The following is a 26851-nucleotide window of genomic DNA, read 5'->3' as shown; positions in this document are numbered from 1 at the left end:
CAGCAGCCTGCAAGCAGCTGGAGGGCCTGGGGAGGCACTGCCCGTGCCCATGCTGTGCCCCATGCTCTTGCCAGTGCCCATGCCCCATTCCCATCCCCATGCCCCATGCCTGTATTCTGTGCCCCCGCCTTGTACCTACAAACATGCCCTATGCCCATGCTGGTGCCCGTTCCCACGTCCCATGCCATGCTGGTGCCCATGCCCATACCCTGTGCTCATCCCAGTGGCCATGCTGGTGCCAGTACCCTATGCCCATGCTAGTACTGGTGCCCATGCCCATGCCTATGCCCATGCCAGTGCCACTGTCTGTTCCCACACCCCCTGCCCACCTTGGTGCCACTGTCTGAGGCAGATTGTCTGCTATGTTGATGCCATGCCGGTGATCACGCCCGTGCTGGTGCCCGTTCCCACATCCCATGCCATGCCGGTGCCCATGCCTGTGCTGGTGCCCATGCCATGCTGGTGCCCATTCCATGCCAGTGCCCATGCCATGCTGGTGCCCATGCCATGCTGGTGCCCATTCCATGCCAGTGCCCATTCCATGCCAGTGCCCGTGCCATGCCGGTGCCCATGCCCATGCTGGTGCCAGTGCCCATGCCATGCCGGTGCCCGCTCCCACACGCCATGCCATGCCATGCCATGCCCGTGCCGGGGCAGCCGGGCTGTCGCACCCTCCGCAGGCTGCACCCGGCCCGGCCCAGGCTCCCCGCCAAGGCCTGGCTGGCGGCGACCAGTTATCCCAGTCCCGACCAGCAGAGGGGAATGGTGGTCCACATGAGCCACCCTCCTCCACCCGTGCCCTCTGCAAGCCCCGGGGGGCCGCTCTCCCCCGGCCCTGCCGGTCCCCTCCCTGCAGCGGGACGCTCGCCGGCGGGCTGGGTGCTCACCCACGGGGGTGCGTGGGTGGGGGTGACCCTCCGGGGCACACCCCGACCCCTGTGCTGCCTGCCACAGCCCCGTGGGACTGGCTTGTGGGTTTTTGCAGGGTCCCGGGTGGCTCCCCGGCCGAGGCCAGGCTTGGAGCTGGACCTCTCCATCCCTCTGCGCAGAGGCTCTGTGCCCAGGCTGGAGCTGGAGGTTATTGATCCTGCCCCGGCTCCAGCCCTGATTCAGCAAAAGCCGGGGTGGCGGCAGGCCTGATTCAGCACTGCTTAATCACCTTGTTATCTCGGAGTGTTGCTCCGGCACACCATATCCCGCTGGAGTCAGTGGGACCGAGGGTGCAGCTACCCACGGGGCTCGTCCTCGGAGCCACGGGCACGGCACTGCTGCTCCGTGGGGCCGGGCGGAGCTGCCCTCGGCTTTGTCAGCAGAAGGAAGTTTTACTGCTGCAATTATACAGCTGTTAATTGCGCCAAGACGAGTTCCCATGAAGGTGAGCAGCCCCCAGCCTGCGAGCAGGAGGACGTGTTCACACCCTTGTTTGCCGGGAGCTTTTCCCTCCTGCCCAACCTTGGCTTGCTCAGACCCCACACCGCAGCAGAGTCCCTTAGCAAGGACATGCCTTATTCACCTCTGAGGCCTTAGAGGTGACCCTGGGTGTGTTTGCATGTGGCCGTCCCCCCACGGATGGGGACCTGAGCCCGGCTGCGCTGGCTGCCAGGGCCACCAGAGAAATGCATGCAGCTCTATTTGTAAGGGCCACCCTGAACACGCCCCCGCCCCGGGCTGCACCTCCTGCCTGCAAGCACCCCCAGGCTCTTCCCCCAAAGCGATCAGGTTTCCCGGTGATCTGGCCAAGGTGGAAACAGATCCTCGTCCCAGGGTCAAAGAGGGTGAAAGGTAAACTCCGCTGATTGCTCCTTATATCACAGAAAGGGAAATAAATACTTACTGGGCTGAAAGCTTGATCCTGCAATATACTCTTGCATTTAGCGGTTGCAGGAATTCAGCAGGTCCTGGAGGCAGCAAGTGATGGGGAACAGGCTGTTCTGGGCGCTCTGCAGGTGCAGCAAAAACCTTTGCTGCTGAGAGGTCAGATTTTACACGGTAGTAATGACTGCATGGAAAATCCAAGGGGAGCAAGGCGGGGGTGATCCTCCCCGTGGGTACCGAATCCAGGGGGACCAGCTGAAGGGGCAGGAGGGGCAGGGAGCGGAGCACACAGACCCTGGCAGGCTTGGTTTGACTGCTGTGAGCATAAAAATATCCCAAGTAATCAACTTTTTTTAATTTAAATACTCCCTCATGGATATGGATCGGGGAGTCAGGACCATTCAGGAGATGTGCTGGGTCCCTGGGAGGGTGAAGGAGAGGTCTGGAGTACTTTGCTCATCATGGTGGACTTCTGCACCAGCCTCAGGCTTCAGACATGCTTTGAGGGCTTTGCCAATTCGGGGACTATCTCAGATAGCTGCTGCTGCCATCGCCGTGGTCCCAGGCAACTGCTTGAAACCGCAAGAGTGTTTATTCTCCTAGGCTGTATTCAGAGGGAAATCCTTCATTTCGAAGCTAGGATTATTCAGCCAGCTCCAGGCAGATAAGCATTATTTCCATCTGTTTAGTGAGATGTAATTAGCTGGGATGATTAGACTTTATCACGGTGTAATTTTTTAAAACTCCGTATCTGCACAGTCTCTAACGGGAGGGATGTCTGTGCTGGGTCCACTTGCAGCCCCAGCACGTGGGGCAGACACTGGGCCAGGCTTAATAAACCCATTTGAGCATCACCTGCAGTGCAGGAGCTGCTGCGCTTGGCTTCCCCCTGCTCAGGGCTGCCGAGGGCTCCTGAACCCTGCGGGGCTCAGCTCCAGCCTCGGCAGCGGTGTCACCCGGAGCAGGTGCCTTTGCAGAGGGATGTGGGGAAGGAGAGCGGGGCGATGCTTGAGCCGGCGCTGCTGCCCATCTCTGTGCCAAAGGAATGAGCCTCCCTTGCACACAGGCAGTGCAGAGTGCGCTGAATTTAAAGATAGCTCAGGGAGGACGGGGCCAGGAGGGGAGGCAGGAAAGCAGTGGGGGGCTGTGTCTGCAGTCCTTGCCCTGTGCTGCTGCCAGAAACTGGCAGGAGGAGGGGAAGGACAAACCATCCACATTCCCATCCTGGTCCCCATCCTCCTTGGACACCCAGCGGGGCAGCGGGGATGGAGGAAACCCTGACCAGGACCACGTCGGGGACAATCTGCTCTGCACGTGGCCATGTGGGAATACATGGAGAAGTGCTCAATGTGATGCCACTGCTGAGCTCTGAGCTTCCAAATGCCTCCTCTCACTACAAAACCCTTCAGATAACTCCTTTACTTTCCCTCTCCCAAGCTTTAGCAGCTGAGCCTGTCTCTGCCACCAGCCAGCGTGTGGCAAAAGCTCTGCGCTGTGTCACCGCACAGCGCTGACTAACGATGCCGGGATGTCGTGCTCATCTTCAGGTGGTTTTTCAAGCCCCAGAAACAGCCTCTGTGTCTGCATTACGGACTCCAGTCTCTGTTGACATGCTATTTCTGCAGGCCACAAATATAACCTTCCTGTTTGCAAATCAACAATATCAATGGTCTCTATTTTTTGCCTTTTAATGAGGTTGGGGTTTTTTATTTATTTATTTAAGAAATACGTCAGTGGGCAAAAGAGACAGGTAATGGCTCAGTATGTAGTGCTCCAGTGCTTACGTGGACTGACTTTTCAAAAAGAAGGGTTTTATACCGCTTACTTGGTCTATTTAGCAGGACTCTGTGTGCACTGCCTAAATCATATTCCATACATTGTTGCTTCTGAAGGAATGCAGCTTGGTTTCATTATTAAATGGAGTTATTACCATGGGTAGATATTCACATTTTTTTTTCAATTTGAGGGAGGTGGATGCATTTTCCCCACCTTTTACATACCATCACCCCACTAAGGCAGACTTTCAAATGAATTCAGAGCCAGACTCCTCGGGGATCAGCACTGGGGAAAGTGTTTAAAAGCCTCCAGTGGAACAATTTTCTATTGGAAATGAGATTTTGCTGTAGCTAAATTTCCCACGAGAACCCCTTGATTTCAACAGCGTTTTGGCCAGGCAAACTGCAAACAAGCCCGCTGCTAAGGGTAAAGCCTTCTTACAGGGCATTGCAAAGAGAAAAAGGTAAATATTTCAGCTTTGAAACGATTTTCCCTTTGAAATGACTTGCAGGGGTAAGGAATGTGTCAAGATGGAAAGGGCTGATGTGTGGTGGGCATCCTCGGGGGGTGAGCCCAGGCCAGGGGATACCCCAGCCCCAGCAGCCCCCAGCTGCAGCCCAGCCCCAGCCACCCTCGCTCCCGCGGGTGCTGGGGCAGATGCATGGTGGCATCTGGATGCCATTTGAAGTCCTGATGTTCTTTGGCCTCGTGCTGAGTGTTTGGCTTTAGGAGAGCCCGGCCTGGCATGGGAGCACCCGCATCCCTCCCCCTCAGGAGGATGCTTGGCCCCAGGGTGGCAGCATCCTGGCTCGGCAGGGGGGGAAGAAGCCCGTGGTCATCATTCCTGTGTGTGTCCCCCCACGGGTGTGCCAGGCAGGTGTTGGGCACCATTTCAGGGCAGGGCCAGTGGCAACTGGCAGGGAGAGGTGCGAGCAGCCTCTCGTCCCCCTCCCCAGCCCAGCAGCCTGCGGCTGGCCGAGAAGAGCTATTTAAGGCAGGATAAACAGGATGCCTTGCTCCACGGCTGGCCACCTCCATCCACTCCTCCCTCCCGCCGCCGGGTAAACAGTCCAGCCCGGGAAAAGACTCATGGCACAACCTCAGAGTCCTTTCCACGCCGGCTGGCCTGGACCTAGCCAAGCAACCTGGCCGCGGTTGAGCCGAGCTTTGCCCAGCCCAGCCCAGGCTCCCAGTGGCCTGGAAGCATCCGGGGACCGGAGCGATCCCAAGGCATGGATCCACCTCGGCAGCGACTCCCCGGAGCCGCCCTGCAGCTGGGAACAGCCTGAACTTTCTGGCCACACCGCCACGTCCTCCCCCTTCCTCCTCCTCCTCTTCCTCCCTTGGTCACACCCCGGCTGCTCGCTGTGCCCAGGGGTCTGGGAACGATGCAGTCAAGGCTTTTCCTCCGGCCGGATCCTGCCCAGGCAGCGTGCGGAGGATCCTGCGAGGGCTGTTTCCGCCTGTTGCTCTCGACAGAGGAGCTGCAGCTACAGCAGAGGAAGGAGGAGCTTTTCCACGGCTTCCTCCAGCTCCCCAGCCCCGGCTGCTTCCCTCCCTGGGTGAGCAGCTCCGGGCCTGGGAGCTCGCCCACCGCCCAGCAGCACCCCTTGGATCCGGCCAGGCAATTTTCAGGCCCGGCGGAGCGTGTGCGAGGGGATTTTGCTGGACTGGTGGAGCGCTTCTGGTTCCAGTATCCCACTCGGAGCGTGTCCTCCAGCTCCCCAGTGACGGTGGTTGATCTGGGAGATGCCAGCCCCCTCCTGGTTTCCCCCACCCCGGGAGAGCGGGGCCAAACAGCTCTTGGTCCAAACCCTGTGGCTGGAGAACGTTTTAAGGCAACTTGAGTTTTTCCATCCCGTTCTCCCGCACCATGAGAGCTGCCCGGACGGTGGGGAAGGGAGAGGGTCCCCTCGCCCGCCTCCCGCTCCGTGCCGCTGCCCGGCCGGCTCCCCCGGCCGCCCTCCGCCTTGGCGTCGAGAGGAGCCGAGGGCTGAGGCTGCGGAGGAGCTGGCGTGAGCCCGCAGGTAGAAAGGGAGGAGCGGGTGTTGCAACGGCCCCGTGAAGCAACGGCAGGAGCGGAGGAGGCCGGTGCCAAGACAGAGCTGGTTTGCCTGGCGCCGGCGGCCGCGGGAGCTGCCGGGGGTCCCCGCAGCGTGTGCGGTGGGGGGCACGGCGATGCCGTGCGGGGATGAACAGCGGGCGGAGGTGCTTCCCAGCGCACCCCGGGGCGGGGGGCAGCCCGATGGGGCGGCACAACCCTTCTCTTTGAGCCTGCCCCATCCCCCAGCGAGCAAATTAGAGCGGCTAATTACAAGGAGGAGGGACACACACAGACGCACACACAGACACACAGACACACACACGCTCCCCGGGGCGCTGGCGCGGCTGGCGGGGGGCGGCGCGGGGGGAGTGGCCGGGGAGGCCGGCGGGGCTGGGGCTGCCATGGGGCGCCGCGCTGCCTGACCGCCCCGGGCTCTGCCTTCCTCCTCCTCCTCCTCCTCCTCCTCCTTCTTCTCCTCCTGCTCCTCCTCCTCCTCCTCCCGCCGCCGCCGCCCGCCCCGGCCCGGCTCCGCTCGCCATGGGAGATGTGGTCTCCACGCACCTGGACGAGGGTCGCCGCCAGCACATCGCGGGTGAGCTCCCGGCGCGCTTCCCCCTCTCCCCTTAGCCCAGGCGGGCTCTCCCCATCCCTCTCTTCAGTCCGGGGAGGGGGACACACGCCACCCCCGCCCCCTCCCCGTGTTCCCGGGAGCCCCCCCCCCAGCTCTTCCCCTCTTTCCCGGAGTTTAAACTTCTTGGGTTTTTTCTTTCCACCACGTTGCAGTTTCCCTGTGCTATTGCCTGTCCCCTTGGCTGGGCGCAGCCGGGGGCGGGGGGGCACCCGAAGTGCCTGTCTGCCTCCCAAATGAAAGGCTGGGTTGTGCCGGGGGTGTTTGTGTTGGCTCCGGGGACCGGGGAGCTTGTTCATGCGCTGAGCTTCTCCGGGCTGTGGGGAGGGAAAGGGGGGAAGCTGGGCTCCGGAGAGATGCTGGCAAGCCGGGTCCTGCGCAGGGAAACCACTGTCAACATGGGGTTTGCTGGGGCTGGGCCGGCAGATGAACTTTCTCCCCCTTAGCAGTGCTGGGGGATCCCTAGAGAAGCCTCCCCAAGGGCTCTGGGGTGGGGGGGGGAAAGACTGGCCGCACCCCTGGGATGCCCCAGGCCTGCCGCAGCACAGGCGGGACACAGCAGTCCCCCCGCCACCGCTATGGGACGGGGAAGGGTGACAATGTGGTCATTGAGAGCCCGGCCGTCCCGGGGCGACTGCCCGGCAGTGCCTCTGCCCCCCGGCGCAGGATGTCTGGTCAGTGCCGCCTGGGAATTGCTGAACGTGGGATTACGGCTTCTGTACAGGCACGGGTTTGTGCCAAGCGATGGCTGGGAGGGCGGTGGCGGGGGGGCAGGGCTGCTAATTGGTGCCTGTGGTGACTTGCTTGACCCCTGTAAGTGGGGTCACTCCTCTGTCGGGGTGCTGTGCCCCCCCCCCGAGCCACCTTGCGTCACTTGTGATGCGGGCGCTTCGCTCCCCGGAGCTCCCGAGGAGGCAGGACTTGACCTCCAAGCCCTTTCGTGCTCCGGCTTCGGTTTCAGCTCCCCAGGCTGAAAAACCCTCCTCTCCGCCAGGTTAAGCAACCCCCCCGCGAAGCTGCACCTAGTCGGGTGGCACGGAGGAGCGTGGCTTCACGCTGGACCTTGTGCGCCTTGTGGGGAGCTCAAGGGCTCGGGGAGTGCTGGGGTTTTGGAAGTGGCTCTGCCGTATCTTTCCTCCATCTCTGCCATAAAGCCACGGGAGTGGCTCTGACGTCCTTTTTCCCCAACGGCTTTGGGCGAAAAAGCTGTTGCGGGTCCGGCACCGATGGAGCAGCATGGTACAGCTGCTGCGATACCGGCACGTGGACTCGATCGCGGTGTATGGTAAAGCCCATCCACCTTGCCAGGCCCCACCGTCCTGGGCCGGCTGGCAGGAATGCTTACGTGGTATGCGGCTCAGCACGACGCCAGCAGGTTTTCGAGCTTTGAAGGAGAGCTTGTAACGCACTGTGGGGTTTTCGTGTTGCATAGTTAAAGCTCGACGCGGCTGATCCATGAGGCTGTACCGGCTCGGGTCTGCGCGCGGCTGCTCACCGCAGCACGTTCGGGTCCAAAGCACGTCCCAAATCTCCATTTAACTTCCTGGTTCTCCGTACAGAGATGGCTCCCTGTCCAAGCCCTGTGGTTTTAATCCTGAAGAATAACAAGGAAAAGCCTGGTTGGGTTTGCTATGCAGGAATCTGTCTCTGCTGGGCCAGAAATTAGGTGTTTGCAAGGCCAGGCTGGATGGTTGCATCCTAGCAAGGACCGAGCTGTTACGCCAGGGGGTTTCAGCCCATGGTCGGGGGGCCGGGGGCTGCAGACGAGTTTTCATGGGGAAAATAGGATTCCTGTGAAATAGGATTATGGAGATTGGGCTGGTACATGTCCTGTGCCATGCTGCAGCTCTGGAGGTGCAGAGTTAGTAGGGGGGACCTGCACCTGTACTGGGACACCTCCCTGGGAGAGACTGGAGCCCACTGGATTCACTAAGCACCTTTCCGCTTTCCGCCCGGTCTCCTCGCTGGGTGAAAAGCCCCCAGAGCTGGGAGGGGCCGTAACCCAACAGGCAAGGCACGACTTGCTGTCAGGCATGCAAAGCAACGCGTTGGGGAAAACTCCGGGTTTTCCTGCCTAGCTCGGCCTGTTCTCTGCTGCCGCTGCTCCTGCCGGCGCCCAGGGAGGGATTCATCCCCTCTCCAGGCAACTTTTCCCAGCTGTCCTCCCAACTTTGGGGAGTTTGGAGGAGCTACCCAGGCTGATGTGACCCCTGATTGCAGCAGGGAGGGGAGCTCTCTGGGCTTGGCAATGCTCCCCGTGGCTTCAGCCCCCATACACCAGCAGAACTGTGCCGGCTAGGCACGCAGCAAGCCCTGGGGCCGTGGGGAGATGGAGAGAGCCTGGGCCAGATCCTTCCCCCCTGCTGGGAGCAGAGCTCTGAGCACTGCAGGTGGGTTAAAGGCAGGAGGGAGGTAGCAAAAAGCCTTTCCATGTCATGCATGGTGTGGTCCCCTCTGCATTGGGACCTCTGCCATCAAAGCTGTGCTGCGAAGGTCCCGTGCCATGTCGAGTCCACGCGGTGAGGCTGATGCCAACATCTCCAGGAGGTCACGAGCCACACATGCGTGACTTATGTGTTGGTAGCTCAGGACCAGGGTCTTTCCTCCCACTGGTGGTGCTGGTGGGACTGGACCTCTCTCCTGCTGCCTGAGCAGGCGTGCAGGCAGCATCCCTGCCAGCACTGGCGATGCTCCGCTGTGCTGGGGTTGAAAGGGCAGCCCAGGGGGTGTGATCTACACTGGGGTGGTTTTCAGGCCATGCTGCTTGCTGCTCCTGCATCCCTTTCTCCAGAGTCTCTACAACTAGTAAGTGCTTCCTTCTGCCGCCCTACTTTGGACATCATCCTGGCCTGAGTCACCCAGCTTGTTTGTCAACATCCTTTGGCTGCCCTCCTCCTCTTCCTCCCAAATGTGGGTTGGGAGCTACTCCCGACCTGCTCCACGGGCTGGAGCAGGGACTGGCTCCCCCTCCTTGCGCAAGGATGCCCAGCATGGGCACCATTGCCTGGGGACAGGAGGGTGGCAGGCATGGGATGTCCTGCCAGGGCTCCCGGGAAAGCCAAGACATCACTGGGTGCCTTGGGTTTTCGCACAGTGTCCCCTCCTGTCCAGGGCAATAGGTGCCCTCAGCAAGGGGCTGGATGAAGCTCTTCCCTCGTGCTGGAATAACTCCTTCCCTAGTGCGTCCCCGCCCCATGGACCCCTTCTCTAGTGGGATGAGGTAGAGCGTGGCCGGCAGGAACTGGGTGGCTTTGCCCCACGGGGCTGGTGGTCCTGGGCACCCGGCGGGTGGGAGAGCCCAGGGATGCAGCGGGAGCTGCCGGGTGACTCTGTGGCGAGAGGGATGGGGAGGTGGGTGGCAGCGCAGGGAGGGTCCCTGGGAGCTCACACCTTGTTCTGGCATCTCCAGGGAGTCGCCAGCTCGTTAATTGCTGAATAAACTAGCTGTTAAGATGGGGTGGGACCTTCTACAGACACCAGCCCACACAACGGTGGGTGGCAGAAGTGACACTGAGCCTCACCCCTGGTGCCAGATCCACAGCCTTTCCTCTCCAACGAGCCTTGTCGGGCATCGGTGGCTGCATATCCCGATGCCGCCGAGGAGCATCCTTCTCCTGCCGGGAGGCTGGGTGCCGATGGGACGGGCTGCGGGGTCGGGTCCGGAGGTTCCCGGCAAATGCCGAAAGGTGCCTGGCTGCGGTGTGCCGCAGAGGGGGAGGTTGCCGGCAGCGGGAAGAGGTTTGCCGTGGCTTCCTTAAGCGCGACGCTCATTTCCTAGCCTTGGCCGCAGATCAGCTCCAGCCAGCGCGGGAGGCGGTGGCTGCTGGTGATGGGCTCTGGGGTTGGTCTTGAGGCTGAAACCCTCACCCTGCCCCGGGGCGCGGGAACGATGCAGGGAGGCTCTGAGGGATCGACGCTGCAATGTGCTGGAGATGTGGAGTAGTTTCTTGTAACGAAGTGTGTGTCTTCTTTCATCGTGAAATAAATAACTCCGCTGGCATGTCAGGGCTCCCTGCCAGCGGGGAAGGGCTGGTTCTGGCAAGCCAGGGCTTACCCGCAGCCGTCATGTCGGGGCACAGGGCTCGCTCGGAGCCAGCGTGTTGGGGCAGGGGACGTCACCGGCTGCAGGGGCCTCTTGTGCTGGTGGCATTCCCACGTGGGCAGGAGGTGGGAGCCCTCCTGGCCCTGCCTGTGCTCAGCCCCGGGACAGAGCCTGCCTTCCCTCCTGGGGGGGGCTTTCCCTGCCTCCCCCAGCAGGGCCTTAGCCAAAGGCCTTGCCTTGAGCAAGCTGGGGCACGCATGGAGGGCATCCCTGCTCTGCCTGGGAGCAGGAGGGCTGGGGACAGGAGGAGCAGAGGTGGCATCGCAGCTGAGAGCTCTCCTTGGCCCCTCAGGTCAGCCCAGGGAGAGAAAAGCACCCTGCAGACCAGGATTCCCCCCACACTGCAGTATCAGACACCCCTAAACCCATTGCAGGGACCCAGCAAGGGAAGCACAGCCAAGAGCTGGGATTTCCCAAGCCTTTGCCTCCCTCCTGCCCCCAGATTGCTGCAGAGGCTAGCTCTGAGCCCAGGGAGGCTTGGCACCTCTTGGCACATCCCCTGTCAGCCCTATCCCACCCTCCTGGGGACTGACGGGCTCCCGTCCCTCTGTCCGAGCCCCGTGGCAGGTTGCAACAAGCCACTGGCTCCCGCCCCTGGCTTCGCCACAGCTACGGCACTGCCGGTTTGGCCCCATGCTGGGAACAGCAAAGGTGCCACGTGGGCATGGGGACAGTCACCGAAACAGCCAGTGAAAGAGCCCGGGGTTAGGTGTGCGGACAGCCCTGGTCCATGGGGATGCAATGGGTGGTGCGTCCCATGGACAGACCCTGCAGTCGGCCTCGTGGGCAGGAACCTGGTCCCAGCCCATGGAGAAGGAGTGGTGTCAGACCCAGCCATCCCATTTCCATCCCTCTTACAGCAGCATCCCACAACCAGACTTTATTTCACAACCCAGCCGGCAGCTGCCCTGCCCTTGCTCCCAGCGAGCAGGGAGATGGGGGGAAGCTGGAAAGCTGTCTGCTTGCAGGATGGGGCTCTTGCCTCCCACATTGCCAGGACCCTGGGCTCCACGTCTTAGAGATTTTTGGCAGGCAGAAGGGCTGGAGAGATCCAGGGATGCTTATCCACAGGAGCTTGCCGGGCGAGGTTTGAAGGCAGGCGAGCACCAGCTCTCCAGCAGGAAGCTGAGCACGCACTTTGCCCCTGCAGGACCCAGGTTTGGTCCCACCACCCAGTTTGCAGAAGGTGTCACTGCACCCTTGGGCTGCAGCACCCGGAGCCTGGCTGGTGTCTGGCCGTGAGGTCCCCAAGCAGCAGCTGTGCTCCCTGGCTGGCCCCTGAGCCTTGCCCCATGCCTGGATGTGCCCGCACCAGCTCGATGGAGAGCCCGGTGTCAGGGGGGCCAGGAGGGGAGGAAGGGGCAGAGCAGAGCTGCTCGTTGCAAGCAGACTTCCTCCCAGCCTCCTGGGCCGGAGGGGGAGGAAGGAGTAAAACTCCACCTTTTCCCCCTTTTCAAAGGGAAAGGGCAGTGGTGTTCGGTGCAGGTCCTGGCTCCGGCTGGTAGAGCACGGTGCCCTTCTCCGTGCCCTCCTGCCCTTCCCCAGCAGGGATCTGTCCCTGCCTGCAGATGGACTCCCAGCCCTGCTCTGGGGGGGCTTGGACCCCTCTATGGGAGTCCCCAGGATGGGACGTCCCCATGCAGCAGGGATTGATGGGATGCTCTGCCCTGGAGCTGGCTGGGGACCCTGGCCAGGACCTCCCTTCCCTCCTGGTCGGTGGCTCCTAGCGCACGGGACGCTTGTCCTGGCTTCCTCTCTCCTTCTGCCAGCTCTGCTCAGCGCTAGGTGTGATGCCCCTTGGGGGGTTTCCCTGCACGAAGGGATGTGTCCCAAAGCTGGGGTGACCTCAGTGCCACCGTGTGGGGCAGGAGAGCGGGGCTGCCAGCTCCCAGGCACCCAAAGCAGTGGTGGCTCAGCCATGGGAAGCACCCTGAGCCCCTTCCTCTGCTCCCAACTCATGGAGGGCATCAGCTGAGACCAGGACAGAACCTTGCCTTGGGAACATCCCCACATTGGGAACATCCCTGCCTTGGGAACATCCCTGCCTTGCCTCTGCCTAGGACCCGCTTTGCGCTGCTGGCTGCCGCCCACCCTCCTGCAGCAAGGAAGATGCTGGTGATGCTCTGTGCTGCCAGGCACTGGCTGCCAGCCCCATGGGGCAGGTGCCCACCAGCCCGGGGTGTCCATGGCTCACCAGGGGCTGTGCTGCTTCTGGAGCATCCTTGGCCATGGGAGACACTGAGCCCGTGGCCACCCTCAGCGAGGGCATCACCCTTTATCAGGAGGAGGGAGCAGGCATGGAGGGCATGGCGTGGGACGGGCACTGCGGGGCTGGTGGGGACCCTCTGTCCTCCCCCGGCCTCACGGAGGAGCTGGGCACAGGAACCCCCCCCCCAGCAGGGCCTGCGTCAGAGCCCAGAACAGGCTCAGGGCTGTTTTGTTCAAGTAGCTCTTGGGTTTTCTTTTGGATGTACATAAAAGTCTTTGTTTGGTCTCCTCCTGGGGTGCTGGATTGGGTTTCCCACTGGCACTGGCCAGCTCGGTGGTGGAAGAGCGTGCCAGGTTCAGCCTCTCTCCCTGGGACTGGGCAGGGAGGAGGCACGAGGGGACTGGCTGCTCGTCCCCTGCCGGGCACAGAAGCATTTGCTGCGACATCCCGGAGCAAGGACCACCCACGCCCTGCTGACCCCAGCACCCGGAGCATGAGAGACCCGGAGGTACCCAAGTTTGATCTGTCCCCTTCGCCATGGGGACCCCCCCTGGTGCCGCAGCTCCCAGGTGCTACGGGGCCCCACGTGGGTGCCCAAAGGACGCCGCTGCCAGTGCAGCACCCCACAGCGGCACTGCCTGCGACCCGGCGTTGACTCGGCCGTGGTGGCGGTTGTGCCACGCCGGAGCGGATGCAATGCTGCCGGGCCGGTGCTGGTGGATGAGCGGAGCCTTATCTGGGGAGGGATGATGCTGGGTCCCACCGTGCTGCAGGGCAGCACCCGCTATGGGGTGAGCACCAAAGGGTTGGTGGCTCTTCCCCAGCCTGGCCAGGTGCTGGTGGGACCCTGGGGGACAAGGGACATGTGGGGCGATGTGACTGCAGCCAGGATGAGGGCAGTGGGTCCTGGTCCAGCACAGGGTTTGGGGGATGGTATCCAGCTTGAGCTGAGCTGGTCCCCGGGGATGCTTCAGCTCCCCACAGCCACCTCCCTGCCCATGGGACGTATCCTGACTGTCCTGCGAGTGCAATCACCTCTTCTGGTGGGCTTGAACCTAATCCCTGTGCCACTGGGCAGGTGGCACTTTGGGCTGGGGTGGGTTTAGTCCAGCTGGGGTGCCTGTGTGGGCACCTCCGCCCTGTGGCTTTGGAGCATCACCCCTGAAGGCAAGGCTGCTCAAAGGGGAAGGGATGGGGCAGGAGGGTCTTGCCCGGATCAGGCAGGACTGGGTGGCCAGGAGGGCATCTCCTCCTGCCCCCATCCCTCCGAGGCTGTTTGGGCAGGGAGGTTCAGGGCAGACATCTCGCGCTGGGCTCAGTCCAGCCCTGACCAGCTTCTCCAGAGATATTCAAAGGCCCCGAACGCTGTTTATTATTCACACGCACATTCCTCGCATGCAGCCCCACAGCAGCCTGTTCCCAGGGAGCAGCAGGAGACCGGCATCCATGTCGCGGGAAAACACCCGCCGGCACGTAACCGGACGCTAATCCCTCGTCTGCTGGGCTGGATGCGGCCCCGAGCCGCGGGAGCGGGGCTGAGGCAGGGGACTGAGTCTGGCTTCGCATTTGGGATTGGGGAGCAGGAGCAGCGGGTGAAGGGTGTCCAAAGCGTGGTGAGAGCACCGTTGAGGGGGTTTTGGCAGTTCCTAGGTTGAGGAGCTGCTGCTGAATGTGCTGCTTCATTTTTGGCCCCTTGGATTTCGTGGTCTGCTTTAGGTCCTCCTGCGGCCGTGCCGGGCACGGCTCTGCTTCGGCAGGTTTGTTTGCTCTGGGCTGGGAGGGGAGCGGCGTTGTGCAACCGCTGCGGCTGGGCGCGGTGCTGGGAGACGGGGTGGGTGCTGCCGCGGTGGGGACAGAGCCCCCGGGGAGCATCTCTGGGGACATCCCCGGGGACACGGGGTGCTGCCAGCAGTTGGGATGGGGGATGCGGCGGAGTGCTGGGTGCCGGCGAAGGGTGCACCTTGCAGGCGGCGAAGCAGAGAGCCACGTCCCTGATGGGTGCCCCAGCCCTGAGCTGGCACTATGGGCGCTTCTGACTCATCCGGGGGCAGAGCCCTGCACAGCAAAGGCAGGGCGAGAGAGGATGAACCGGTTCAGGCCAGGGCCCATCTGGTTTCTGCTCTGAGGCTGCCTCATCCCTTCCTGCCGCGCAGCCCCCGTCCTGCCCACCCTTCCCCACAACGGCGTGAGTCAGAGGGCAGCCGGCCGCTCGGCTCATCCCCGGGGCTGCTGGCAAGGGGGCGGCAGGATGCGTTCCCTTTCAACCCGGACCCTGCCTCTGAGCTGATTCGTAGCTGAAAATATTCCCGATGGATTTTGGAGTAGTGCCGGAGCCAGGCAGCAATCCCTGTCCTGCCGGGTCCCCGGTGCTGAGCTGTGCCCTGGGTGCAGGCATCAGAGGGGTGCAGAAAAAGCCAGGGCAGGCACTGGGAGCAGCCTCCGCTTCCAGTTCGTTCCAGATAAGCTCAGTCTAAATCCTGATAGCAGCCTGAAGCAGAAATGCCCTGGGCTGGTTTTGGGTGGATTTGTGTGAAGGGTGCATTTGGGTGCAGGGAGGTAAGAAGGGAAACTGTCCCTGGTCTTTGCTCTTCCTCCCCTGTTTTTCCCTGTTTCACTCTTTGTGAGAGGGGAAAATACAAAGTGCTACCGGGTCAGCCCCTGGGTTTTGCTGTTATCAGGAGCAACCCCTCCTTCAGCTCCCTTTTCTGCCACGGTGTCCCTCCAGGTGGGGAGCCAGTGCCTGACCCCCCCCCCAGCCCCAGCATCGCCCTGGGAGCCGCACTGGAAACCCCCTCCCAGGGGGATGCTCAGGGAATGCTCAGCTGGGCTGAGTCAGGCCCTTATGAAGGAGTTTGTGTTTCTGGGTGGAAATGAACTCAGCTTCAAATTCCCAAAACCCTAAACTGCCAGCCGGGCCTTAACCCTTTGGGTGCATCCGGCGGTGCTGTGGGATGCTTGCCCGGCTCCCTGCAGGGAGGTGCAGCGGCTCTCGGTTCTTCTTGGTGCCCCCTTGACAGTGGCACCTCTTGCACAGTCCCTTCTGCTGGTTGTTGTGTTGCTGATGCTCAGCCTGCCCGGAGCTATCGCGTGCTGTCACGCTGCCTTTCCTAAAATCTTGTAGGGACAAGCCTGCGCTGAGGTGGGCCCAGCACTGCGGTGGGGGGAGCCGGCGGGCAGGGCGGGTGGCACAGCAGCGGGGCTCTGTGCCCGGTGGGCACAGCCTGTGTCCGTGGGCCGTTCCCAGCTCAGCAGCTGCAGGCGGTGCGCAGGGCTCGTAGGGTGCTGCTGGTTTGAAGTCTGGCTCAGCACCCCGTCCCTGGGATGCTGTGCACCCCGTCCCTGGCGTGCTGTGCATCCCTTCCTTGGCACGCTGTGCACCCCATCCCTGGCGTGCCGTGCACCCTCGGTGGGGCATGTCCAGACACACTGTCTGCATAATGCCAGGATCTGGGGCACGCGAGGGCAGCTGAGGGGCAGCGAGCAAACCCCCCCCAGGTGCATTTAGGCCAGGCAGTGGCGCAGGATTGCTGTGAGGGATGACCCGGGCACCCTTCACCCAGCCGGTGGCATCAACATCCCTGTGGTGGCCTTGTCCTTGGTTTCCCTTGCTGGAAGAGCCACCCTCATTGTCCTCCCGGGCCGCCGGGAGGAACCGGAGCAGCCCGAGGCAGGGAGTCGGCAAAGTCGGCACTTGGGTGACTTTCCAGGCGGTGCGTGCACCACGGTGGCGCCCGTCCTTCCCGGCTCCCCTGCTGCCGGTTGGGTGCAGGCAGGACGCCGGCGGCTCCGCTACCCTCCTCGCACACCGGCGATGGGAACCACGGGGCAGGCGGCCGCTCCCTGGTATGCTGGGGACAGCCGGGGATGCCGCGGGGCTGTCCCGGTGAGCGGTGGCCTCACCGCCTTGCACCAGGAGCCGGTGGCCGGGCGAGGAGGGGCCTTTTGGTTTCGCTGCCTTTATCTGGGTGGAAATCAGCTTCCGTTCATTCTTGCCTCCCCGAGGTGCGAGCTGGCCGGGTTGGTGGCACCGTGGCCACGGGTGCCAGCCCATGGATGTCCCTGTCGGTGCCACCAGTTCTGGGGCTGCTGGGAGACTGCGCTCCCCACAGCAACCCGCCCCCGCTCGCTAATCATTTACTGGCTAAATTAGTGATTAACTCCTTCGCCCGCAGCCTTGGCAAGCCTGGCTAGGCCAGCACACGCTGCTTACGGGTCCCCTGCCAGCGGGACGTCCTATGGGCCATTGCCACCGTGGCACGGGCCATCACCACCACAGCACAGAGGGACCTTCACCAGGGTAGGGATACCCAGCAAAGGGACATGGTGGCACGGCCCCCCGGGTGTCCGCTCCTCCGTTGCTCTGCAAACACATCCCGGTGCCATCACCCCCTTGCTGAGCTGGCAGCGAGGGGACACGGGATGCCTGCGTGGAGGCAGGGAGAGCTGGGGCTTTCCTGCGGCCCCGCTGAGTCAGGCTGTCCCGCGGGGGCCGGGGAAATGAGCCAGGCGAGGTTTCGTCACGAGTGCGGGGGCCATGGCTCAGCCAGCCCAGGGGTCTGCTTCAAAGAGCTTTTTTGTCCTTTTTTTTTTTTTTTTTTTTTTTTTTTTTGACCAGAGGGAAAATTCCCTGCCTCCGGTGAGGCATCCCTGCTCCCAGCTGCTGCTCCTGCTCCCACTCATCTCAGCTACGTAAACCCAGGGGGGCTTCTGGGGAAGGTTGGGATTTCAAAGGCACCCTCACCCCCTCTGATTATATTTAAGTAGCAGCAGAGGGATGACAGGGTCTCTCATCTGAGGGTGTGTCTGGCGCGAGGGACGCGGGGCTTTGGGCTTGCAAAACGGGATGTGGGCTGAAGGGAGGTTGCAGATGACTGTTCTGCTCGGATTTGTCAGATGCTGGCCTCCAGCCTCTTCTGCAGGGGGTGTGCGTGTGTGTCTGCGCGTGTGTGAGTGCGTGAATGTGCATGGGTGTGCGTGGGTGCATGCGTGTCTGGGTGTGCATGACTCTGGGTGTGCGTGGGTATGCATGACTGTGCGTGGGGGTGTGTGCATGGGTGTGCATGTGCGTGTGCATGTTTGTTCATGTGTGTGCATGTGTGTGTGCATATTTGTGCATGCATGTGCATGTTTGTGCCTGGGTGTGTGCATGTTTGTGCCTGGGTGTGTGTGGATACATGTGCTGCTTTGGGCATGAGCAGCTCAGCCGCAGAGCACCCCGTGCCCTTGGTCCCCACACCGCCCCGTGGGGTGCGTTTGGGAGAGCCCCGGGGTGCCCCCCCCCGGCCGTGCATGTTTGCAGCGATGCCGCCCCGCTCAGCACTCGGGGACCCGCTCCCTGTCCCTCGGGGGGCCGTGAGCGTGGTGGCCATGCCCTGGTGGCCAGCCTGGAGGGAGCCGGGGAGCAGGAGGCTGCTCTGCGTCCCCAGAGGCATGGCTGCCAGGACCTTGCCCTGGCTACTGCCAGGACACTGGGCACGGAGGGGTGAAGGCTGTTTTGGGTGCAGAGGAGCAGTGCACCCTCCCCTACCTTTTCCCTTCCAGCTTTAACCCTTTGCTGCCCACCCAAGATCCTGCCACGTCAGGAAGGGGGAAAGGACTTCTCCAACCTCAGCTTATCAGGTATCTTTGAAGGGGCATGGCGGGGATGCTTGTCTGAAGAGCAGCTTTGCCGAGCATCCCCAGCAGAGCCTGCCTGGCGGTGTGCAGCTCAGCCCAGTGCTGGGGGAAGCCGAGCTGGTTCCCAGTCCCAGGGAGCCACCTGGGCTGAGCCACATCCCTGTCCCTGCCCCTACCAGGCTCTGTCCCACCTGGGACGTGCTGTGATGCTGTGGCAGCCCTGATCCTGCAGATACCTCCGTCGGTCCTGGATGCATCCTCTCCTCCTCCATCCTCAGCAAGCAAGAAGGGCACCGCTGTTGGATGGGGAACCAAGCAAACTGTGCAGCAAAACCTGTGCAGGATCTGACCTCCCCGCTGTCAGATCTGCTGACTCTGCTGGCCACAGCCTGCGCTATTTAAAGCATCACTCTCATTTTCACATGATTTCAAGGGTAATGAGGAAAACGAGCTCTGGCCACACACTCGTGCCAGCAGGTCTCTCTGCAAGCCAGGGGCTGCCAGGATGGTGTTTCTGGAGCCTTGGTCTCCCTGCCACGGTGAAACGAACTGCAGGCAGCAAATACAAGCAGCTAGAGGGAAGGATACAGTCAAGCTGTCCATGCTGTTCTCTGGGTGATAAGGTTTCTGGGCTACACCTGGAGCCCATGGCTCGTTTTTTCCCCTTGGCTTTGCTCTAAGAGGTGCCGGAGCTGGGGCTGGCCCTGGTCATATGGGAGGTCAGAGTAAGAGCTGGCTTCTGCCTTGGTCTGTGCACGTGTGGGGCTGCTGCTGCTGCTGGAGATGCTTCCAAGGGAAGGACGCAGCCAGTCCAGGCTGCTGGACCAGCTTGGGCAGCTTGCCATGGTTTTTGGAGTCCTTCTGAGGGCGAGATCCACCTCCTGCCCTGGTTCAAAGAGACTAAAACTGGACCAGGGCTGCTCTGGCCGGGCCGTGACCTCTCAATACGCAAGGGCTGCCCATGCCTTTGGGGGTGCAACCTGCATGGCCAGCGGCACCGGCTGTTCTGGGGTTGTTGCCTTCCTGGCCAGCCTGTGCCATCGTGCCGGCGCTGCTTTGGGCTTGGTGACGGCTGTGGTGGCATGACCGGTCGGGGGGGTGGGCAGGAGCAGGAGCCACCTCTCCCGGCCGGTTTCGCCCAGACGAGCCTCAGGCTCCGCGGTCCTCGGGTGTCATCCGGGACAAGGGCAAACCTGTGTTGCCTGTTCCGTCCCCTTGCCAGGGTGTCCTCATGGGAGCTGCTTGCCCTGCTGTGCCCGTGGTGGCAGTGCTGGCTGGGTGGGTGATGGGGAGGCTGTGTGGGTCCCCGGGGACGGGGCTGGAGCGTGGCTGGGGCTGCGGAGCTGTTGTGACATAGCCGGACCCTACTTCTTGCTCCCCGCATCCCGCCCAGCCCCATGTCCAGCCTGGCCTCGGGGGTTCCCCGTGCACAGCCAGCTGCTGCAGAGCCCCTTTATCTCCTCCTGCAGCCGCCACGTGCGGCTTAGTCATGGGGACGGCTGGGGAGGGAAGGAGGGGAACCCGGAGGCGAAGGAACAGATGAAGTCTGTGATCAGAGGTGCCGGCGCTGGGGCTCCTGCTGAGCCAGGCATTGGTGGGTGCTGTTGGCACCCCTCTGCGACCACAAAGCTGGTGACTTCGCCCTGCCCTTGCCAGAAACCAGAGGGACGTGCCGGAGCCTGTGCCAGCCCAGTAACCCCGGCCGCTTGGGGACTGGTGCCTCTGCAGGGTGCTGTTTGCGGTGTGCGGGGCTCGGTGTGATGGGGACCGGGGTGGTGGCACCCGGAGCGTGTCAGTGCCGGGAGCTCAGTGGTCCCAAAGCAAACACCAGGCTTGGGAAAACACCGTCAGTAGGTGGCTGGGGACAGCCGGCACCGCCCTGCGAGGTCCCTGCGTGTGCATCCAGCTCGCCGAAGCGCTTTGCCGTGGGTGTCTGAGCCCACACCCAGGACGGGGCGGTGACTGGGTGGGAGCCAGCCGAGCCCCATCCCTCCCTCACCCTGCCATGACTGGGGGGGGGGAAGCTCAGGTGAGAGGCTGGGGGGAGGCAGGGGACACAGCTCCCTGGACTGCCACCCGTCCCCAAACCCCGCCAGCTCTTGGCTGGATGTGCAGCCAAAGCTGCTCGTAGAGGGACGGCCGCTCCTGGGTGGCCTTGGTCATGCAGCCGGACGGGGGGGGGGATGCTCTCTGTAGCCCCCAGCGCTGCTGGGAGGTTTTGTTCAGCCTGGTGAAGGAGGCAGTGGGTGGCTTTGCTGATTCCCATGTGGGATACATGAGCCCCACGCAGGGTGCGACTGGCGTGGGGGGGGGGTTGGGGCACCCACTGGCATCATCAGCGTGGGCTTCCCATCCTCCGCTCTCAAGCAAAGCCTGGCAGTACCACCGCTAGTGGTCCACATCTTGCCAAATCTGGTGTCACCTTGTGTCACCTCCTTGCCACGCTGCTGGCCACCTCCTCCTGACCCCCCATGGGTCCCTGCTCCTCTCGCTTCCCTGGGGCTGAGCATGGTGGCTGGTAGGGCAGCCAGGGACACTGGGCAGGGAGCATCAGTGGCCCCCCAGCATCCCCGAGGGGCTTGCTGGGCTGGGGGAGATTTAGTCACCTTGGATATTTGACTGCAAATCTTTTGTTTCGATGTCTGCAAGTAATCGACTTTTGCTTTTCCATTTACTTAAGACCTCCTAATTGGCCGTTGTTAATCAGGGAAGAATGAGTGACTAAGCCGTCTCGCCTGCCCGGGACCAAGGGCTCTTTTTTTCCCATGAACTGAAAGGAAATGAAACCTCAAAATGTCCTTTTAAATCTCAGCTGTCAGCATCGCAGCCCAGAGCCCTGGCCAAAATCATAGTTGTGTAGACGGGAGTTGCAACAGAGGTGCGGCGCGGACGCAAGCGCGGCATGACTGCGAGCTCTTTCTTTTCCAGGAGAAAATGCCAAAATCGGGGGTGAGGAATTTCTCTGCTGGGACGAGCAGGCGTCTCGTTCTTTGCCGCGAGAAAAGGTTGCTTAAATTTAAAGGGATTTTCAGCCCCGGCACGGCAGGATGCTGGCCCACGATATCTGCTCCCGTCACGGTGCTGGCAGTGCCAGCATCTCCTCGGGGATGGGTTTATCTGCCCCCAGCCTCCATCCTCAGGTGGCATTTTCCTCTGGAGCTGCTCATTCCACAGGGATTTGCAGCACCCTGGAGCAAGCTGCTCCTTCGTGCCGGCTTGGCTGTGAGCGCGGCTCTGGGGCGGCTGCTGCCGGAGATTTTGGCTCCCGCCGAGCTGTGCCGGGCCTGGCGCGAGGGTCTGTTTTGTCTGGGTTCGTGCCCCCAGCATCGTGCTGGCTTCTGCACTGGGGATGCATAGCCAGCATCGCTCCTCCCCGCGCCCATCGCCAGCGCTCTGGCAGAGGCTGAGCCGTCAGAAATAGTTGGAGGCGACTCAAATTCTTTCCTTTTCACAGGCTCTGGGGCAAAGTTGAGAGTGAAATTCAAAGTAGAGGCTCCGTATGCCAAAGGCAGCTCCGGGGAAGTTGTCTCCCTGGACCTGATTCTTTGTGATGGTTTTTTTGGTGTAGGAGCCCCACGTGGGGTTGAGCTGGGGTGGGGAGGGGAGAGGGCAGGGTGCTGTGTGGGACAGGGTGCCGTGTGGAGCGGGGCGCACGTGGGTCAGGGTGCTGCGTGGGGCAGGGTGCTGCCTTGGGACTGCCTGGGGGATGGAGGGGATCTCCTCCGATGTGGGGTGCCGGGGGGCACCTGGCAGCTCAAGCTCTCCCAGCACCTGGGGCTTACCCCAGTCTGGAGGTGGGGGTCCTGGTGGGGGTCCCTGCCTCACACGGGAGGGTGACCTGGGGAGCGTGGTGGGAGCCGGGCTGTCCTTTCCCCTTCGAATCTCCCTGCTGCCAGCATCGCCAGCTGCAGAGCCTGGAGCCACCCAGCCCCTCTGTAGGGTGGCCCTTGTGGAGTCGGGTGGGTGTGAGTGATGCTTGGGGCTGGGGAATGGGGGGTTGCCCCCTCATCTCAGCCATCTGAGGCGGTCGGAGCGGGATCGGAGAGCTGCATAAGGCAGGGGAAGCCGTCAGCATCACCGGAATCAGCTTAATGTCAGGAATTTCCTGCTGGAGAGAGGAATCCATGGCATTAACGTGAAAGGCCAAAAAAAGATCATCCTGACCCCAAATTAGTCCCTGGGCTGGATGGGGAGGGCAGAGGGCAGCAGGCTCAGCCATGGCCCTGCACTGAAGGCTGCTCCGGCAGGCGGGAGGGTGACGGGAGGTGTTGGGTGGGTGGGAGGGTGGGGGGAAGGTGTCCGAGCAGGGTGCCGGGGGGGTCTGCAGCAAGGAGACCCCCGAATCCAACCCCTGCCTAACGCGGCTCTGCTCTCCCCTTGCAGAGAAGACGGGGAAGGTGCTGGGGGAGTTTTGCCGGTGCTACAAGGAGCAGTATGGCGTAGCGCTCTTCAACAGCGTCCGCTATGAGATCGAAGGCAACGGAGGGCCGCAGGCCCAGCTGCTCCACCGCAAGGTAAGAGCCCAGCTCCGTATGAGGAGCCTGGAGCTGTCGGGGAGCTTCATCCCTGTGCCCGGTGAGCCCGCACCGATGTCCTCCCCAAAGCCCGGACACATCCCCTCTCCCTGCTGGCGTGGGATGTAGCCCCTGTGCCACTGGTCCAGCCCATCCCCGTGGCATCGTGCACCATCTGTGCAGCACGTGGGGCTCCCCAGGAAGGTTTTCTATGCCATCCCATGCAACGAGCACATGTAGCAAGCAGGGGCAAGGCTGGCTTTTGGCTGCAGTCCCCATGGATGAGTGTGCTTGATGCCAGGGCTGGCAGGAGCTCCCCGGACCCCCTTGTGCCCAGGGAAGCCCCGAGCGGGACATGCCGGGCTGTCGTCCTCCTGCTCCTGGGTGCAAGCGATGCTCCAGCCTGGGCAAATGCCCAGGGAGGGGTGGGAAACTCCTGGCAGGCATCCCTGACCCCGCGGGGGAAGAGGAGGTGGGTCCGAGTCTGATCTCCAGCAGCCGCCTTTTCCTGCTTGGCAAAAGGACCCCCGTGGGTCTTGTCGCCTGCGGCTTCGGCACCTGGGGACGGATCCTGGCCTCCCCTCCTGCCTTTGCTAAAGGAGATGCCCACCAGCCGGGGCTTCTCGCCAGTCAGGGTTTGGGGTTCCTCCCCGGCCGGATCAGTGGAGCTGCTGCCCTGTGGGTGCTCCTTGAAAGCAGGAGGGGATGTGATTGCACACGGGGATGGGCTTCTGCTTTTGTCTGGGTCTTAACGGGGTGTTTTTTTAAGAAATCTAGAAATTGCATTCATGAGATCAGACTCAAGCCCTGGGTGCTCACAGTAGCTGTCTCCCTGGCCCACCCACGAGGGTGACACCTTGCCCAGGCACCTGCACGTGCCCCATCTCCTCTGAAAGCTGCCTGGGTGCTGGGTGTCTTGAGCAAAATAAAGGTGTGGAGGTTCCTGGGCAGGAACAGGGCGCTCGGCATCCTCGGCAAGACATCCCTTGGGTTCCTCGCAATTTGGCAGATGCCTTCAGCCCCACTGGGAGGTACCTTCATCCCAAACTTGGTTGCTTCATTAAAAAACTCCAGCAAGCAGCCCAGGAATGTCTGAGGAATGACAGTGAGGCGGGGAGGTCAGGGACTCCTTGCAAATCTTTTAAAACACCAGTGTATAAATAGGACATTTCTCTTGTGCAATGTCCCATCTGCTGCCTGTCCTCTGCCGGGGTCCTGGCAGTGCTGCCGGGATGTGCAGGGGCTCCAAACACCACAGTGACCTGCGTGTCTGTGGGCTGGCTCTGCAAGGAGCTGGGGAAAGCATCTCTTCCAGCTGGGCTCTGCGCTTCCTAAATATGCCCAAGGAGTTGTGGATGTTAAGAAGATGCAGGGTAGTGTCCTCCCTGTCCTCAGGCAGGTCCAGCTGGGATGTGGCATTTGGTTTTTAAAAATTTTATTTATTTATTACCTTTTTTTTGGTGATCTCTGTGGGGATGCAGTGCTCAGAGGCAGCTCCTGCAGTGATACCAGGGGCTGGTGGCCCTCCTGGGCAGAGGGGGACAGCTGGACTGGGGTCTGAAGCATGGCTCAGTCACCTGAAATGCCAGCAATAAGCGACAGCGATGAGAATAAGGAATAAATGTTTCTGTCTTTGGTCTCTCCTCCCAGGTGTCCCCAGCCAGTGCCCCTGAAAACCTGTCCCCGAGCATCCTCTCTCCTCCTGCCTCTCCCGGCCGAGCCCCAAAGCTGACATATCCGGACCCTGATCTCACTCCCCATCACTCCCCGTCCCCGTGGCAGGGATGCAGACAGCGCAGGGCCCTCCACCTGCGCGCTCCCCGGCCCCCTCCCTGCCCAGCCTAGCAATTTGGTGCATACCTACCTGTCCCAAATATTTGCCGGGGTTGGGTGGTGCTGCCTCGGTGCCTCCCCCGGCGAGGAAGGTGTGCGAGGAGGGGACGGCTGTGCCGGGGCTCCCAGGATGCTGGTGGCCATGAGCAGCTGTTCCCTGGCCGAGGGTCCCCTGGAGCCATGTCAGAGCTCAGCCTGGATTTTATTTCATTAGTAGCTGGTCTGTACGGCTTCGTCTGCCTTGGGCAGTGGTTTCAAAGCTAGTTTATAAGGGCTGATTCTCCTCGGATGAGCCAGCCCGGTGAGATGCTGATGGGGAGTCCCGGAGCTGGCACCACCTTTCTGTCCCCATCCCTGCTGGTGGCCTTGGGGTTCAGGCTCTCATCCCTCCCTCTGTCCCCCAGCCCTGCAGGGCTTGCTTCTTGCTTTCTTCTCCCCCTTCCAAGGCCTTTGGAAAGCAGTAAGGAGCAGGGAGGTGCTGTCAGCCTGTTTGCTGAGCCAAGCTGCTCTCAGACCTCCCTACCACCCAAGGGGGTGTGGGGTCGGGGAGTGGTGGCGGGCTTGGGGAAGGCAATAGGGTTCTTGTGAACCAGGAGATGGACAGAGCAGGGAGAGGAGAGAGAAAGGTCCTGCAGAAGGGTCCCGGTGCTGGGGCATGGTGGGACCCAAGCCCTGGCTGGTCCCTCCTGACGGCCACCGTGGTGGATGGTGGGTGGCCATGGCAGGAGAGGCGGCTGCCGCACGCTCCCGCCCTCACGAGAGCTCTTGGCTGTTGTTTATGTTCCTGGGATCATAAAAATTCTTGGGACAAATTCTTGGCTTGCTCAGCCAGCCTGTGTTTGAGATGGCGTAAATGCTGCCAGTGTGCAGGCCAAAAGGTGCTGGAGAGCTGGCGAGGGGCTGCTTAGCCTCAGGGGGGGACTTGGGGGCGCGGGATGTCTTCAGCCTGTTCCCATCGCTGGTCCTCCATGAAGTCCAGAGCATTTAAGGATCGCCTGGTGCTGGGCTCTACGGGGTGGCTTCTTGCTTTTCCTCTTCCATGTCCATCTGGAGACCATGCTAGGGCAGGCCTTGGTTCCTGCCATCTGCAGCTTGCCTCTGACCTGCACCCTGGCAGGACCTTCTGGTTGATGGCCGCTACTGAGCAGTACCATGCATGCTCCCGCCTGCCCCAAGCCAGGGAAATCACAGTAGTTGAGGTTGGGAAGAGCTGCTGGAGGGCTCTGCTCCAACCTGCCTCTCGGCCAAGTGAGCTCGTGTCACTCAGCTGAGCTTGGTCTATATCCCAGGAAGGAGATGCCAGGGACAGAGGTGTGACCACCACCATGGTGAACACCACCACGTGCAACTTCGCTGCTGTATGAGCAGCCCCTCTGAGGTTTTCTAGGGCTATGCATGTGGTACCCCTCAAAGGTGTCACCCAGATGCACGTATTCAGGCTCCAAAATTTGCACTGCTGTAGGAGATAATCCAGTGGTGAACTTGGAGACCCTCAACACAGCCCTAGCGCAGAAAACCCCAACCAGACCACCACGAACAGACCTTGCTGCGCTCCCCGAGCCAGGCTGCGGCCGTGGGATGGAGGGGTACCCAGCTGCCCCCCTCCCTGCCCTCCCCATGCCACCGACCGCATCTCCTCCCCACAGGTCCCGCTGGAGGACCATGTCATCTACTCGGGCAACCTCTTCCAGTACATCGAGGAGAACAAGAAGTGGAGGAACCGCTTCTGCGTGGTCCCGCACAACTACGGCTTGGTCCTCTATGAGAACAAACTGGTGAGGGGCATCACCCTTTCGCCCTTCTCTGGTGGGCGCAGCTCCAAAGGGGGACACCCCATCGCTGCGGTGCTGTGGCCATGCTCCCCATCATCCATGACCATCTTTTTCTGCTCAGGCCTATGAGCGGGACCTGTCACCCCGCGTGCTGGTCAACAGCGCTGGCTACAAGATCCTCACCTCTGTGGACCAGTACCTGGAGCTGGTGAACAACAGCCTGCCTGGTGAGTGGTCCTGGTGGCTGCGGGGTCGGGAGGGATGCTCGGGGTCCCCTGCACCCTGGTGCTGCTGGGCATCCCTTAGGCATCTTTGGGAAGGGGTGGTTTTGGGACGTGGGCATCCTTGTGGACCTTATGGAAGGGGTGGTTTTGGGGTGTAGCATCCCTGGGCACCTTTGAGAAGGGGTGGTTTCGGGGTGTGGGGCTGTAGGAAAGGAGAACAGCCCCATTCCCCTGTGGGGTGTAGGGTGCAGTGTGAGGTGTTTGCTGCTCACATCCTGCCGCAGCCACTGGGGAAGGAAGGAAAATGTGTCTGTGGCT

The 26851-nt window shown here is 61.9% G+C and overlaps 1 protein-coding gene across 2 annotated transcripts in view; it reads left to right on the top strand.

The window, feature by feature from the left end:
* The first annotated feature begins 6032 nt into the window (after positions 1 to 6032).
* NIBAN2 (niban apoptosis regulator 2) overlaps positions 6033 to 26851 on the top strand; it is a 31789-nt gene continuing 10970 nt past the window's right edge. Inside the window, exons 1-4 of one of the 2 annotated variants that reach the window (XM_041120053.1) lie at positions 6033 to 6227; positions 22574 to 22704; positions 26184 to 26312; positions 26431 to 26536. In XM_041120053.1, the coding sequence (XP_040975987.1) occupies positions 6173 to 6227; positions 22574 to 22704; positions 26184 to 26312; positions 26431 to 26536 (421 nt within the window). In that variant the 5' untranslated portion in view covers positions 6033 to 6172. Of the gene's footprint in view, positions 6228 to 14157; positions 14332 to 22573; positions 22705 to 26183; positions 26313 to 26430; positions 26537 to 26851 lie in introns of those variants that run through there. The other variant, XM_029999596.2, reaches the window with a different exon arrangement.

Source organism: Aquila chrysaetos, chromosome 24 (assembly GCF_900496995.4).
Source record: "Aquila chrysaetos chrysaetos chromosome 24, bAquChr1.4, whole genome shotgun sequence".
NCBI classification, from domain to species: domain Eukaryota; kingdom Metazoa; phylum Chordata; class Aves; order Accipitriformes; family Accipitridae; genus Aquila; species Aquila chrysaetos.
This window is presented reverse-complemented; position numbering and strand designations above follow the sequence as displayed.